General features: G+C 50.3%; 1 protein-coding gene across 7 annotated transcripts in view; it reads right to left on the bottom strand.

Moving 5' to 3' along the window:
• Positions 1–13,414: 13,414 nt before the first annotated feature.
• Positions 13,415–16,489, bottom strand: part of LOC121284117 (arfaptin-2-like) — a 72,716-nt gene continuing 69,641 nt past the window's right edge. For all 7 annotated transcript variants that reach the window (XM_041199245.1, XM_041199246.1, XM_041199244.1 and 4 more), the window contains one exon: positions 13,415–14,460. In XM_041199245.1, coding sequence (XP_041055179.1) covers positions 14,305–14,460 — 156 coding nt within the window. In that variant the 3' untranslated portion in view covers positions 13,415–14,304. The remainder of the gene's footprint in view (positions 14,461–16,489) is intronic.

Raw genomic sequence — 16,489 nt, forward strand, 5'->3', positions numbered from 1 at the left:
GTTTATGCCAGTTGCTCCTTTCAGGGCTCCACAGGTGACCTCTATGGGATTTCACAATCCACCACCCACAAATGCATCCATGAGGTCACAGATGCATCTTCACCATGGCAACAACTTTGTGCATTTCGCCTGGGACTGGGACAGCCAGGATTCAAGGGCCATTGGATTTGCCCGGATCTCGGGATTCCCACAGGTACAGGGTGCGATTGACTGCACTCATGTGGCACTCAGGTCTCCATCGCTACACTCGGTGAACTACATCAACCACAAGGGCTTCCACTCACTGAACGTGTAGCTGGTGTGCGACCATCAGAAACACATCCTGCAGGTGTGAGCACGGTTTCCAGGGAGTGTGCACGATGCCTACATCCTGAGTCACTCACAGATCCCTGCAGTCTCCCAGGGTCCACAGAGGCTGCGGGTTAGCTCCTCAGGGACAAGGGCCACCCACAGAGGCCGTGACTGTTGACACCCGTGTGGCAGCCTCAGACTGCAGCAGAGTGATGGGATAATGAGGCTCATGCTGCAGCTCGTAACTTGGTGGAGCAGACCATCAGGATGCTGAAGATGAGGTTCTGGTGCCTCGACCGGTCTGGTGGGGCCCTGCAATATAATCCGCAGAGGGTGTCACACATCATCATTGTCTGCTGCACCCTCTACAACCTGGCGCTGCAACAGGGAGAGCAGCTGGAGGAGATGGAGGAGCTGGAGGTCTCCTCCGATGAGGATCAGGGGATGAGGGTGAGGGGGTCCTCGGTGGTTACGATGATGGGGATGAGGCTCTCGCACTGGATAGACGAGGCAGGCACACTCAGGAGGCCCTTATAGCTGCCAGATTTGTGGAGGATGATGACGACATGCAGTAAGGTGTCCCTGTAGATCCTCACATCGCAATTGTGAATGTTTAACTCCAGTCTGGATTATGGCAGCACCAATACCCTCTGTGAGAATGCTCCTGTCATGGAGACGCAGTGGAGGCCCTAATAGTCACTCGATTGCAGGAGGATGATGACAACATGCAGTGAGGACACACCATAGATCTTCACCTAGCCTCTGAGAATGTCTGACTCCTGTCTGGCCGAGGGCAACTTGCTTGCGCTCTGTGATCAGGGTCATTTCATAGAGACGCAGCCATGAAACTTCAGTAGAACCTGACCCTTGTCAGCCTTCAGCACCTCAGCCCTTCAGGAGCACAGCATCACTGGGCACAGATGCTGAAGAGATGGGAGCCAGCCCCACTTTAAAGGTGCTGGGAGCACACAGAAAGTATGAGGGAACTCTGTGACACCTACCCACTACATTCTGGCAGCAATGACTAGCACCATCTAGGTGCAGGTATCAGTAATGTGTCCAGGGAGTGTGAGGCTGGACCATCACTGTGGTCTGAAGGCTGCACAGACACAGGGAAGAGGCCCTGGACTGAGACACCTGCCTTTATCTTGTGAAGAAAGGTTTCACATCTGAGTGACACAAACACTGCTCATCAGAACAAGGAGCCAGAGAGAGGGAGACATTCTTGGGAGTTTATTGACAATAATGAACAGTATGTACAAGTGAGTAACACCCGTGCTCAGGTTACTGCTCTGCCCTGTCTGTGGTGACTCTGGCAGGCATCCGCTGGAGGGCCAAGACCTGGAGAGCCCCAGCCTGCTTTCAAGATCCTGCTGTGTGCCAGTGGCTCCATCCTCTGCCTGTGAAGCTGGGTCTGCAGAGGTCACAGGGGATTCAGATGGGTTGGACACTCTCGGAGTCACCTGGGTAGATGGCCCAAGGGTGTGCATCTGCTGATCTTCCTCCCTATGGGTGCCTGAGGGTCCCAGGCTGACTCCGTGAGGAGCAGTGGTAATGAGTGAGATCGAACTGCCCAGTTCCCCTCTCGTGTACACACTGTTGGAGACCAACTATGGCATCAGTGATGGAGTTGAGCACGTGCAGCAGGGCAGGAGCAACGTCCTGGACCAAGGTCTCCATGGCAGCCGTCATCCTGCCAGTGTTGACCTTGGTGCGTTGGCAATGCCGGCGCTATCACCTCAGCCTGATGGTGGACGGACTCCTCCATTGTGCCTCGCAATCTGAGGAGTGCAGCGGACATCCCTTCCTGATGTTCCCGAGTTTGCCTTTGCAGTTCCAGCAACTGTGACTTGACAGAGTCCAGAGGCTCTTCAACTGTCTCAGACTCAGCAATGTTCTGGCCTCCAGCATCCTCCGAGTGCCGGGGGCCTGGGAAGTCCTTGCCTCTGCCTACTGTGGATCAGACAGTGCGATGTGCTCACCAGATTGTGACCCGAGGCTACTCTAAAGCTCAGTCCCACCGAGGTGTGTGTCTCTGCGCTGGTGGAGGGTGTGGGTGATGCTGTGATGGGTCTGGTGGAGGGTGTGGGTGAGGCTGTGATGTGTCTGGTGGAGGGTGTGCATGACACTGTGATGGGTCTGGTGGAGGGTGTGGGTGAGGCTGTGATGGGTCTGGTGGAGGGTGTGGGTGACACTGTGATGGGTCTGGTGGAGGGTGTGTGTGAGGCTGTGATGTGTCTGGTGGAGGGTGTGTGTGAGGCTGTGATGGGTCTGGTGGAGGGTGTGGGTGAGGCTGTGATGGGTCTGGTGGAGGGTGTGGGTGAGGCTGTGATGGGTCTGGTGGAGGGTGTGGGTGACACTGTGATGTGTCTGGTGGAGGGTGTGGGTGACACTGTGATGGGTCTGGTGGAGGGTGTGGGTGAGGCTGTGATGGGTCTGGTGGAGGGTGTGGGTGACACTGATGGGTCTGGTGGAGGGTGTGGTTGAGGCTGTGATGGGTCTGGTGGAGGGTGTGGGTGACACTGTGATGGGTCTGGTGGAGGGTGTGGGTGACACTGTGATGGGTCTGGTGGAGGGTGTGGGTGATGCTGTGATGGGACTTCAGGGAGGGTGTGGGTGACACTGTGAGGGGTCTGGTGGAGGGTGTGGGTGATGCTGTGATGGGACTTCAGGGAGGGTGTGGGTGAGGCTGTGATGGGTCTGGTGGAGGGTGTGGGTGACACTGTGATGGGTCTGGTGGAGGGTGTGGTTGAGGCTGTGATGGGTCTGGTGGAGGGTGTGGGTGAGGCTGTGATGGGTCTGGTGGAGGGTGTGGGTGATGCTGTGATGGGTCTGGTGGAGGGTGTGGGTGACGCTGTGATGGGTCTGGTGGAGGGTGTGGGTGACACTGTGATGGGTCTGGTGGAGGGTGTGGGTGAGGCTGTGATGGGTCTGGTGGAGGGTGTGGGTGACACTGTGATGGGTCTGGTGGAGGGTGTGGGTGACACTGTGACGGGTCTGGTGGAGGGTGTGGGTGACACTGTGATGGGTCTGGTGGAGGGTGTGGGTGAGGCTGTGATGGGTCTGGTGGAGGGTGTGGGTGACACTGTGATGGGTCTGGTGGAGGGTGTGGTTGAGGCTGTGATGGGTCTGGTGGAGGGTGTGGGTGAGGCTGTGATGGGTCTGGTGGAGGGTGTGGGTGATGCTGTGATGGGTCTGGTGGAGGGTGTGGGTGACGCTGTGATGGGTCTGGTGGAGGGTGTGGGTGACACTGTGATGGGTCTGGTGGAGGGTGTGGGTGAGGCTGTGATGGGTCTGGTGGAGGGTGTGGGTGACACTGTGATGGGTCTGGTGGAGGGTGTGGGTGACACTGTGACGGGTCTGGTGGAGGGTGTGGGTGACACTGTGATGGGTCTGGTGGAGGGTGTGGGTGACACTGTGATGGGTCTGGTGGAGGGTGTGGGTGAGGCTGTGATGGGTCTGGTGGAGGGTGTGTGTGACACTGTGATGTGTCTGGTGGAGGGTGTGGGTGAGGCTGTGATGGGTCTGGTGGAGGGTGTGGGTGACACTGTGATGGGTCTGGTGGAGGGTGTGGGTGACACTGTGATGTGTCTGGTGGAGGGTGTGGGTGAGGCTGTGATGGGTCTGGTGGAGGGTGTGGGTGACACTGTGATGGGTCTGGTGGAGGGTGTGGGTGAGGCTGTGATGGGTCTGGTGGAGGGTGTGGGTGACACTGTGATGTGTCTGGTGGAGGGTGTGGGTGAGGCTGTGATGGGTCTGGTGGAGGGTGTGGGTGACACTGTGATGGGTCTGGTGGAGGGTGTGGGTGAGGCTGTGATGGGTCTGTTGGAGGGTGTGGGTGACACTGTGATGGGTCTGGTGGAGGGTGTGGGTGAGGCTGTGATGGGTCTGGTGGAGGGTGTGGGTGACACTGTGATGTGTCTGGTGGAGGGTGTGGTTGAGGCTGTGATGTGTCTGGTGGAGGGTGTGGGTGACACTGTGATGGGTCTGGTGGAGGGTGTGGGTGAGGCTGTGATGGGACTTCAGGGAGGGTGCCTTCAGATTCCTCTTCAGAGATTTCTTCGGGGCTTGCTTGGAGGCCCTGGGTCATAGACTCTGTCGGCTGTTTCCCAGATGTGCCTGTGAAAGCAAGGGGAGATAATGAGTGCAGGGCAGTGGCCTGTGAAACAGGGCACATCACTCACAGCATGGTTATCTGATGGATGTTGCACTGCTGGATCCTCACTTGGTAGAGCAGCGCTGACCTCACTGTCAGCCCAGGACCAGTCCCGGTCATCGCCGGCCAGCTGGATGGCTCTGTTTTCAAAATCCATGAGGACCTTGATTTCAGACATTCTGTGACCTCTCCCTCCTGTTGTGAGCCAGTTTGTCCTGCATGGATAGAGATGGGGAGAGTATATCAGGATGCCTGCCGGGCCAGGTGATAAGTATCCCTGGCCTGTGTGGGTGGTGAGTGGTCCCATGGCCAGGATGAGGACAATGACAGTGAGTGTGAGAGAGTGAATGGTGATGTCCCTTGAACTGGCAGTGAGTGAGGGCCCTGAGGGTGTGTGCTGGGTTTGTGAGTGTGTGCGTTGACAGTGATGAGAAGAGTGACTTACCCTGGTGGAACGGAGGAGATCATTCAGCCTCTTGTGGCACTGGGTGGGTGTTCTCCTCTGCAGGGCGTTGGCGCTGACCACCACCTCCCAAGCAGGGCTGGTCATGCCATTGCCCATTCTGCAGCTCGAACTGGGGTAGAGGACATTGCAGCATGGACTCCACAGCATCCAAAAGGCATTCCAGTGGTGTGTCGCTAAACCTGGGGGCTGCAGACTTCTTGCCTTTCGTGGACACCTTCTTTGCTGCGGGTCGTGGGCTGGAAGCCCGGAGATGTCTGCACACGGCTGGATGTTAAACACGGCTGGATGTCTGCACATGGCTGGATGTCTGCACACGGCTGGATGTCTGCACACGGCTGGATGTCTGCACATGGCTGGATGTTAAACATGGCGCCTGGTGTGATGAAGCAGTGAGGTGATGGCAGGTGGCCAAGTGGGAGCCCACTCACCATGGAAATGATGGTTTTCCAGGGAATGCATAAATAATGTGGTGGGTTTAGGACGATCTGGCGTGAAAACCTGCTGTCCTGTTGTTTTAACCGCCCACTACTGCACTTAGTCCTTTGTCTAATCTCGTTCATATTTGCTAAGTGTCCTGTTATCACATCTTTTATAATGAACTCTAGCATCTTCCCTACTACTGATGTTAGGCTAACCAGTCTGTAATTCCCTGTTTCCTACCTCCCCCCTCCCTCCTTTTATAAATAAAGGGGGTTACATTTTCCACCCTCCAATCAGCCGGGACTGTTCCAGAATCTACAGAATTTTGGATGATAATAACCAACACATCCATTATTTCCATGGCCACCTCCTTTAGTATCCTGGGAGATAGATTATCAGGCCCTGGGGATTTATCAGCTTTTAGTCCCATTAATTTCTCTAACACTATTTTTTAGTAATACTAATTTCCTTCAATTCCTCTTTCTCACTCAACCCTTGGTTCCCTAGTATTTCTGGGAAGTTATTTGTGTCTTCCTTTGTGAAGACAAAACTAAAGTAATTCTTTAAGTGCCTTGCTTTTTTTTTTCCATTCATAGGATGTGGACTTTGCTGGCTGGGCCAGCATTTCTTGCCCATCCCTAGTTGCCCTTGAGAAGGTGGTGGTGAGCTGCCTTCTTGAGCCGCTGCAGTCCATGTGGTGTAGGTAAACCCACAGGGCTGTTAGGGAGGGAGTTCCGGGATTTTGACCCGGCGACAATAAAGGAAAAACGATATATTTCCAAGTCAGGATGGTGAGTGACTTGGAGGGAAACTTCCAGTTGATGGTTTTCCCATGTGCCTGCTGCCCTTCGAGATGGTAGTGGTCGTGGGTTTGGAAGATGCTGTCTAAGGAGCCTTGGTGAATTCCTGCAGTGCATCTTGTAGATGGTACACGCTGCTGCTACTGTGCGTCAGTGATGGAGGGAGTGAATGTTTGTGGATGTGATGCCAATCAAATGGGCTACTTTATCATGGATGGTGTCAAGCTTCTTGAGTGTTGTGGGAGCTGCACTCATCCAGGCAAGTGGGGAGTATACCATCACACTCCTGATTTGTGCCTTGTAGATGGTGGACACACTTTGGGGAGTCAGGAGGAGAGTTACTCGTCGCAGGATTCCTAGCCTCTGACCTGCTCTTGTAGCCACAGTATTTATATGGCTGGTCCAGTTCAGTTCCTGGTCAATGGTAACTCCCAGGATGTTGATAATTCAGTGACGGTAATGCCATTGAACATCAAGTGGTGATGGTTAGATTCCCTCTTGTTGGAGATGGTCATTGCCTGACACTTGAGTGGCACGAATGTTACTTGCCACTTGTCAGCCCAAGCCTGGAAATTGTCCAGGTCTAGCTGCATTTGGACATGGACTGCTTCAGTATCTGAGGAGTTGTGAATGGTGCTGAACATTGTGCAATCATCAGCGAACATCCCCACTTCTGACCTTATGATGGAAGGAAGGTCATTGATGAAGCAGCTGAACATGGTTGGGCCGAGGACACTACCCTGAGGAACTCCTGCAGTGATGTCCTGGAGCTGAGATGATTGACCTCCAACAACCACAACCACCTTCCTTTGTAATAGGTATAACTCCAACCAGTGAAGAGTTTACCCCTGATTCCCACTGACTCCAGTTTTGCTAGGGCTCCTTGAGGCCACACTCGGTCAAATGCTGCCTTGATGTCAAGGGCAGTCACTCTCACCTCACCTCGGGAGTTCAGTTCTTTTGTCCATGTTTGAACCAAGGCTGTAATGAGGTCAGGAGCTGAGTGGCCCTGGCGGAACCCAAACTGGGCATGAGTGAGCAGGTTATTGCTAAGCAAGTGCTGCTTGATAACACTGTTGATGATCCTTTCCGTTACTTTACTGATGATGGAGAGTAGACTGATGGGGTGGTAATTGGCCGGGTTGGATTTGTCCTGCTTTTTGTGTACAGGACATACCTGGGCAATTTTTCGCATAGTCGGGTAGATGCCAGTGTTGTAGTTGTACTGGAACAGCTTGGCTAGGGGCACGGCAAGTTCCGAAGCACAAGTCTTCAGTACTATTGCCAGAATATTGTCAGGGCCCATAGCCTTTGCAGTATCCAGTGCCTCCAGCTGTTTCATGATATCATGTGAAGTGAATTGAATTGGCTGAAGACTGGCATCTGTGATGCTGGAGACCTCCGAAGGAGGCTGGGATGGATCATCCACTTGGCACTTCTGGCTGAAGATTGTAGCAAATGCTGCAGCCTTATCTTTTGCAGTGAGCTGTTAAACTGCCCACCACCATTCACCGACTGGATGTGGCAGGACTGCAGAGCTTAGATCTGATCCATTGGTTGTGGGATCGCTTAGTTCTCTCTATCATTTGCTGCTTATGCTGTTTGGCACGCAACTAGTCCTGTGTTATAACTTCACCAGGTTGACACCTGATTTTTAGGTATGCCTGGTGCTGCTCCTGGCATGTCCTCCTGCACTCTTCATTGAACCAGGGTTGATCCCCTGGCTTGATGGTAATGGTAGAGTGGGGGATATGCTGGGCCATGAGGTTACAGATTGTGTGCGAGTACAATTCTGCTGCTGCTGATGGCCCACATCGCCTCATGGATGCCCAGTCTTGAGTTGCTAGATCTGTTTGAAATCTATCCCATTTAGCACGGTGGTAATGCCACACAACACGATGGAGGGTATCCTCAATGTGAACACAGGACTTCGTCTCCACAATGACTGTGCAGTGATCACTCCTACCGATACTGTCATGGACAGATGCATCTGTGACAGGCAGTTTGGTGAGATTCTGTACACCTTGCGATGAAACACATTTGGAAATGGTGTTTCATCTCTTAATGCTGGAGGCATGTCAGAATCATACTTCTTAAGACTGAATTTTTCTTTTGCAATTTGGAGGGATTCGGCATGATCTGGACATGTAGATGTTAACCTAGGATTTTTTTTAAAGAAGGACATACGTTCACCTTGGAACTGTCAGCAAGCAGGCCTCTTCCAAGAAATCACCTCATCTTTAAGGTACCTGAGGAGGAGTTGTTTGTTTGTGTTGAACTGCAAAGCTCTTTAATTAATGAAAAGCTGGGAGACAAAAAGGCAGTCAAATTTCAGAGGGAAAAGGTTGGTGAGAATGAGGTCAACATATTTTTTCCTCTTGTTGGTTCCCTCACCACCTGCTGCAGACCCAGTCTAGCAGCTCTGTCCTTTAGGACTTGGCCAGCTCAGTCAGTAGTGGTGCTACCGAGCCACTCTTGGTGATGGATACTGAAGTCTCCCACCCAGAGTACATTCTGCATTCTTACCACACACTGTGCTCTCTACAGGTGATGTTCAACATGGAGGGGCACTGATTCATCAGCTGAGGGAGGGCTGTACGTGGTAATCAGCAGGAAGTCTCCTTGCCCATGTTTGACCTGATGCCGAGACTTCACGGGGTCTGGAGTTGATGTTGAGGACTTCCAGGGCAACTCTCTCCTGACTGTATACCACTGTGCTGTCACCTCTGCTGGGTCTGTCCTGCTGGTGGAACAGGACATACCCAGGGATGGTGATGGTGGAGTCTGGGACATTGTCTGTATGATATGATTCCGTGAGGATGACTATGTCAGGCTGTTGCTTGACTAGTCTGTGAGACAGCTCTCCCAAGTTTGGCACTAGACCCCAGATGTTAGTAAGGGGGACTTTGCAGGGTTGACAGGGCTGAGGTTGCCGTTGTTGTTTCCGGTGCCTAGGTTGATGCCGGGTGGTCCGTCCAGTTTCATTCCTTTTTTGAGGCTTTGTAGCGGTTTGATACAACTTAGTGGCTTGCTGGGCCATTTTAGAGTCAACCACATTGCTGTGGGTCTGGAGTCACATGTAGGCCAGCCAAGGTAAAATGGAAGATTTCCTTCCCTAAAAGACATTAGCGAACCAGATGGGTTTAAACAACAGTCGACAATGGTTTCATGGTCATCATTAGACTTTTAATTCCTCATTTTTATTGGATTCAAATTCCACCATCTGCTGAGTGTGGGATTCAAACCCGGGTCCCCAGAGCATTACCCTGGGTCTCTGGATTATGAGTCACAATACCACCACACCATTGCATCCCCTCAACTTATTCTCTTATAAATTCTCCTGTTTTGGATTGTAAGGGACCTACATTTGTCTTCACTAATCTTTTTCTTCTTACATAATTATAGAAGTTTTTAGTCCTCTTACAGATTCTGTATGAAGGGCAAATAGCTGAGTGAGTGCATGTTTGAATACTGTTTATATTTATACATATCTTCTTCTGTATGCCTTGCGATGAAACACATTTGGAAATGGTGTTTCATCTCTTAATGCCGGAGGCATGTCAGAATCATACTTCTTAAGACTGAATTTTTCTTTTGCAATTTGGAGGGATTCGGCATGATCTGGACATGTGGATGTTAACCTAGGATTTTTTTTTAAAGAAGGACATACGTTCACCTTGGAACTGTCAGCAAGCAGGCCTCTTCCAAGAAATCACCTCATCTTTATGGTACCTGAGGAGGAGTTGTTTGTTTGTGTTGAACTGCAAAGCTCTTTAATTAATGAAAAGCTGGGAGACAAAAAGGCAGTCAAATTTCAGAGGGAAAAACCCTGAGCTGTGAACCTGCTGTTTTGGAAGGCAGTTGTTGGAGAACAAACTGAGGAAAGAAGGCAGCCTTGACTGGCTCCCTCTCTCTGTCTTACATAAAACTGTGTGGGGCTGTCAACAGGTAGCCAGAGAACCCTTATCTGATTGTAACCAGACTGCATTTGGACCTGCAAAGCTCAGACCAGTGGTGAGAACTTCCAGACATCCACCAGGACCACTGGCCCATCTTCACAGGAGGGAAATCCAGGTCAACAGCATCGAGACCCTACGGACTTTATCCTTTATTCTATAATGCCCACCCTCCAAAACCCATCTCTGCAGAGAGACTCTATCTGTTTGTCCGTCTGTGTGTGTGTTTGTTTGTGTGCTTATGTGTGTGTGTGTATGTGCTGGTGAATTCTTCAGGAAGAGATAAATTAGTTTTACTTCCCGATTACAACTGTGTGTTAACCAGTACTTGCAACTTGTTCAAAGAAGTTTTGTTTTAAAATAAATGAATCATTCCGAGTTTTTGAAAGGAGCCTGGTCAGAGTCTCTTTTCTTCTGGGTACTGGAGGTATAGGTAAACAATTGGCTGTTTCGGTGAGAAAATTAAACATTTAAATTAATGGTATAGCCTGTGGAGTAGTGGGACTTGATAATTCGTGCACTCCCCCCATCCCAGTCGTAACAGGGATTTTACTGAAAGGAAATGCTGTTTGACAAATTTATTGGCATTTTTTTGAGGGAGTACTAGTGGTGTAGATAAAGGGGATCTAGTAGATGTAGTATATGTGGATTTTCAAAAGGCATGTGATAAGGTGCCACACAAAAGGTTAATAGGTAAGATATGGGCTCCTGGATTTGGTGGTAATATTTTAGTATGCATAGAGGATTGGTTAATGGGTAGAAAACAGAAAATGGGCATAAAAGGGGATTTTTCAATTGGCAGGTAGTGAATAGTGGAGTGTCACAAGGATCCATGCTGGGGCCTCAGCTATTTACAATCTCTATTAGTGATTTAGATGAAGAAACAGAGAGTAATGCATCAAAGTTTGCTGGTGATCCCAGCTAGGTGGGAACGTAAGCTGTGTGGAGGACACAGAGGCTGCAAAGTGATACAGACAGGTTAAGTGGGTGGGAGATAAGATATCAGTTGGAGTATAATGTGGGAAGTGTGAAGTTATTGACTTTGGTCGTTAGAAGGGAAATGCAGAATATATGTTAAAAGATGGGAAACTTGTAAGTGTTGATGTTCAAAGAGACTTTGGGGGTTCATATAAGGAGCACAAAGTTAGCATGTAGGTGCAGCAAGTGATTAGGAAGGCAAATGGCATGTTGGCCTTTATTACAAGGGGATTGGAGTACAGGAATAAAGAAGTCTTGCTACAATTGTACAGGGTTTTGGTGAGGCCACATCTGGAACACTGTGTGCAGTTTTGGTCTCCACATTTAAGGATATTCTTGCATTGGAGATGGTACAGCGGAGGTTCACTAAATTGGTCACTGGGATGAGGGGGTTGTCCTATGATGAGAGGCTGAGTGAATTGGATTTATATTCTCTGGAGTTTTGGAGAATGAGAGGTGATCTCATTGAAACCTACAAAATTTGAAGGGGTTTGATAGGGTGGACACAGGGATTGTTTCCACTGGTCAGGGAATCGACAACACGGGGGCACAGTCTCAGGATGAGGGGCCGATCATTTAGGACTGAGGTGAGGAGAAATTACTTCACTCAAAGTGTTGTAAATCTTTGGAATTCTCTACCCCAGAGGGTTGTGGATGCTCCATCATTGAATATATTTAAGGCTGGGATAGACCGGGAATTAAGGGATATGGGGAGTGAGTGGGATAATGGAGTTGAAGCCCAAGATCAGCCACGATCGTATTGAATGGCAGAGCAGGCTCGATGGACCGAATGGCCTCCTCCTGCTCTTATTTCGTATGTTCATTCAAGTCATTAATAGAAATGGTGAAAAGCTGAGGCCCCAGTACAAATCCCTGGAGAACATAATTTGTATTGTAATATAAAGTTCTGGAAAAACTCAGCAGGTCTCGCAGCATCTGTGGAGAGAGAAACAGAGTTAATATTTTGAGTCCCTATGACTCTCCTTTGGAATAGTTCCAAGATATGGCTCCTTCCTCCCATCGCCCTTCCTTCTCTCATCATCGTTTGCCCATCCCTCCCTCAGCCCTCAATTATTCAGAATGGGAAAAATTGGTCCTGCAAACTACTTCACATTGAGTCCCAACACCTTAACGATAAGGCATAGCGCAGCACTGGAGAAGGAAAGTGAGTGAATCCTGTACTCTGGATCCCGCTGCCCCACGTGCCAAGTTCTGTGGATGGAGAAGCGGCTGCTTCAGTCACATGAGGATCCAGGGCAGAAATGCACAACCCTGAGTGGATGTCGTCCTCCAATCAAGGGGCAGCCGACAATGATGTTCTGGTCTAGCCAAATTTCAGTCACCAATGTGACATCTTGCTAATTTCAACATTGTTATCTCACACATACCCCCAACCCAGAAATGAATCCCTTACTTCCTGACGAACTCATCACATCAGCCTGGCCTCCCTGAGGTCCAGCCCAGGCCTCACTGCCTTTGGCTGAGGTCCAGTTGCTGCACCAGCCAAAAAGCTGCCTCTCAAAGCAACAGGAACCAGCCTCAACCTGGACCGAGCGGCTGAGAATAAAAATACACAAATTACATTCAGCAAAACTGGACAGTTTAATATTCAAAAAAATGAGATGGATTGAATTTTTTTATAAAATCACCGGTATAAATCAGAAAGTTCTAGAAACACACAGCAGGCTCTGAGGTGGGGATGGGTTTAGGCACAGAGAGGAGATGGGAGGTACGTATGTGCCGGGAGGGTGGGGCTATGGCATGCAGAGGGGATGGAGGGAGTTCCAGTGCAGGATGAGGTGTGGGGAACAAGAGGTGTGGGGAGGGGATTAGACACAGGGAGGAGGGGTGTAGGTGCAGGGAGGGAGGGGCTGTGGCTTGCAGAGGGGATGGAGGGAGTTCCAGTGCAGGATGAGGTGTGGGGAACAAGAGGTCAGTAGGTGTGAGGGGGGGGGAAAACAAGAGGTGTGGGGAGGGGATTAGACACAGGGAGGAGGGGTGTAGGTGCAGGGAGGGAGGGGCTGTGGCTTGCAGAGGGGATGGAGGGGGACAGGCAAAGGAAGGGGATAGAGTGGCGTGTGTAGCCACTGGGTGGGGGCAGGGAGGGGTTGGTGCAGGCACTGTGGGGGGTGTGGGGGGTGGGGGGGGGGTAGATGCAAGGAGGGGAGGGGCACAGGGAATGTTGCTGCCCGATTTCCACCCCACCACCCCCAGCACCACCCTCCCACTTCTGCTGGCTGTATATCTCCAGAATTCCCTATTGTTCCTGACTTTTGCTGTTTACCTTATTTTGTTTTTTTTTATATTAATTAATTTAAACACCACAAACAGCACGGTACAGATAATGCAGAGTTAAAGAAGATATAGTCTTTAATACACCACAGAACTCACACTCTGCAAACATTTCCAATACTGGCGATTCCCCTCAACGTGGAAACACTGTGGGTGGTCTAACAGCTCCTCACTGACATCATACAATAGTTAAACTCCTCTCCTCCACAAACTCAAAAGGTTTAATAAATACTCTGGGTCTGGAATGTTCCCTTGCTCCCATATTCAGATAAACAGGGTAAACCCAAGGGACAACCTTTGTCCTTGCTGGGCTCCCCTCCCCTCCCCTCCCCCCTAGCTCACCGCAGCAGCTGGGGGTGTGCGGAGCCTATCTTGGTGAAGATGTCTGGTCCAGGGTCCCATCCATCCATCCATCCATCCACCCACCCACCAATCGGTACCAGAATCACCAGCATGTCTCCAGAACCCTCCACCCCGACCACCACCAAAACCCCTGTGAAAGGTGCAAATTAAAAACAAGGTCCCCTTTAAAACAGCCTGTTCCCTTTTAACCAGAGCAGCCCCACAGGACCAGAGCTCAAAGCTGTTGGGATCCTGGGGTGGGGGTGGGGGGAGTTCCAAGAAGGGTGACCCCCGGGTACCCATACAGCCTGTGTGGTCCACAGAAGGAATATATACAAACTAAGAGTGCGCTCCGAGCTCTGACACAAGCAGTCCCATCGTACCTTAGTGTTTGATTTGTATAAGAATATGAAGCCAAGAAATCGGAAAATGATTCGACTTTAAGCAACCAGGAAATTCCCCTAAAATTCTAACACGTCTGAGAGTTTGTTTGGAACACACGGACTTCAAATGATATTTTTTGGGTTTTTTGTGTTTAATGCAGCTTCCTCATTGCTCTTGACTCTGCCCCTCTTCAAGGTTCCATTCCAAATCCATTTGTTGTCACTGTTCCTCGAGCCAGGATGGTTTTTCAGAGCCAGACACCTTCATCTTCACGTTAAACTGTTTGAGTGTTTGCTCCAGCTGCTGCTGGTTCCCTGCGAAGTATGCTGAGATAGCATTGTGGAACAACAGCAACTGCTTGTGCATCACTTTCACCTATCGAGCAAAACGACAGACAGGTCAGCACTGCACAACAGCTACACAACTCCCCCTGCACACACTGGCTCAGGCCCACCCTGGGGTCAGAGCTCCCCCCCTGCCCCCCCCATACAGGTCAGAATCCCACCACCCCCCCAACTCAGGGTCAGCCAACCCCTCCCCTCCCCCCAGCTCAGGAACCACAGCTGATTTTCCCGAAAGCCAGGCCAATTTCAGCTGCTGCTGTTTCAGCCAAGAGAACAGACAGGGTTGGGAATTCTACGCTTAGATACAGGGGATGGTGCCAAGCGACTGGAGAATCACAAATGTTACACCCATGTTCAAAAAAGGCCAGTTTAAGCTCAATGTTGGGGAAGCTTCTAGAAATAATACAGCAGTGCAAAATCAACAGTCACAAGGACAGATGCAGGTTAATTAAGGAAAACCAGCACGGATTGATTAAGGGAAAACGTATGACTAACTTTCTGGAGATTTTTGACAAGGAAACAGAGGGTTGATGAGGGCAATGCTGTCGATGTGGTGTACATGGACTTCCAAAATGCATTTGATACAGTGCCAAACAACAGGTCTGTGCGAAAACAAGACAACATGAGCAAAATTAGAGCTCATGGAGTAAAAGGGACAGTAGCAACATGGATATGGAATTGGCTGAGTGACAGGAAACAGAGGGTAGTGCTTAATGGATGTTTTTCGGGCTGGAGGAAGGTTCGGAGTGGAGTTCGCCAGGAGTCAGTGTGGGGACCCTTGCTTTTCCTGATATATATTAACGACCTGGCCCTTGGTGTACAGGGGACACTTTCCAAATTCAGAAGTATTGTGAGCTGTGAGGATGTTAGTGATAAACATCAAAAGAAGATGGATGGGTTAGTGCAATGGGTGGACAATTGGTAGATGAAATTTAATGCAAAGAAGTGTGAAGTGATTCATTTTGGTAAGAAGTACCAGGAGAGATAATATAAAATAAAAAGGACAATTCTAAAGAGGGTGCAGGAGCAGCGGGAGCTGGATGTACATGTGCATAAATCATTGAAGGTGCCAGGTCAGATTGAGAAAATGGTTCATAAAGCACTCTTTTTTATTCATTCAAGGGATGTGGGATTGGGACATGGGATGTCCCCTCACTCTTCTAAACTCCAGTGGAAACAAGCCCAGTCTGTCCAACCTTTCCTCATAAGACAACTCACTCATTCCAGGTATCAATCTAGTAAACCTCCTCTGAACTACCTCCAATGTATTTACATCCTTCCTTAAATAAGGAGACTAAAACTGCACAGAGTACTCGAGGTACGGTCTCACCAATGCCCTGTATAACTGAAGCATAACATCCTTACTTTTATGTTCAATTCCTCTGGTAATAAAGGATAGCGGTCCATTAGCCACCTTAATTGCTTGTTGTACCTGCGTACTAACGTTTAGTGACCCATGCACTGGAACACTGAGGTTAGAATCATCCCAGAGGGAGTAGGTGAGTAAAATGTCCTTTAACCCGGTAGCTGCAATGGTGGATTTTCATGCTGTATCGTCCCAAACCCGCTGCATTAATCCCGGCAAACCCGCTGTTCCTATGGCGGGTGGGCTTTCATTTGCGTCACTGGAATGCCTTTTCGATGCCGTTGCGATATCCTCTACCCCCGCTCAGGCCGCAGAATGGGCAACGCCAGAGCCAACCCAGCTTCGGAGGCGGAGGTCAGCGCCAACGCCCTTCAAAAGAGGACACCCACCCAGTGCCGCAAGAGGATGAATGATCGTTCCGTCAGGGTAAGTCACTCTTCTCATTACTCCCAACTCTCTCACTCTCAAACCCATCACACACCCTCAGGGCCCTCACTCACTGCCAGTTCAAGGGACATCACCATTCACCCTCTCTCACACACCATCATTGTCCTCATCCCATCAGAGGCTAAGTGAAGATCTATGGAGGTCCTCACTGCATGTCATTATCATCCTCCTGGAATCGAGCAACTACTACGGCTTCCACTGCGCCTCCATGACAGGGAAGTGTGTCCTGCAGTCAGCATGGAAGTGA

The sequence above is a fragment of the Carcharodon carcharias genome, chromosome 11, assembly GCF_017639515.1.
Source record: "Carcharodon carcharias isolate sCarCar2 chromosome 11, sCarCar2.pri, whole genome shotgun sequence".
Classification (NCBI taxonomy): Eukaryota; Metazoa; Chordata; class Chondrichthyes; order Lamniformes; family Lamnidae; genus Carcharodon; species Carcharodon carcharias.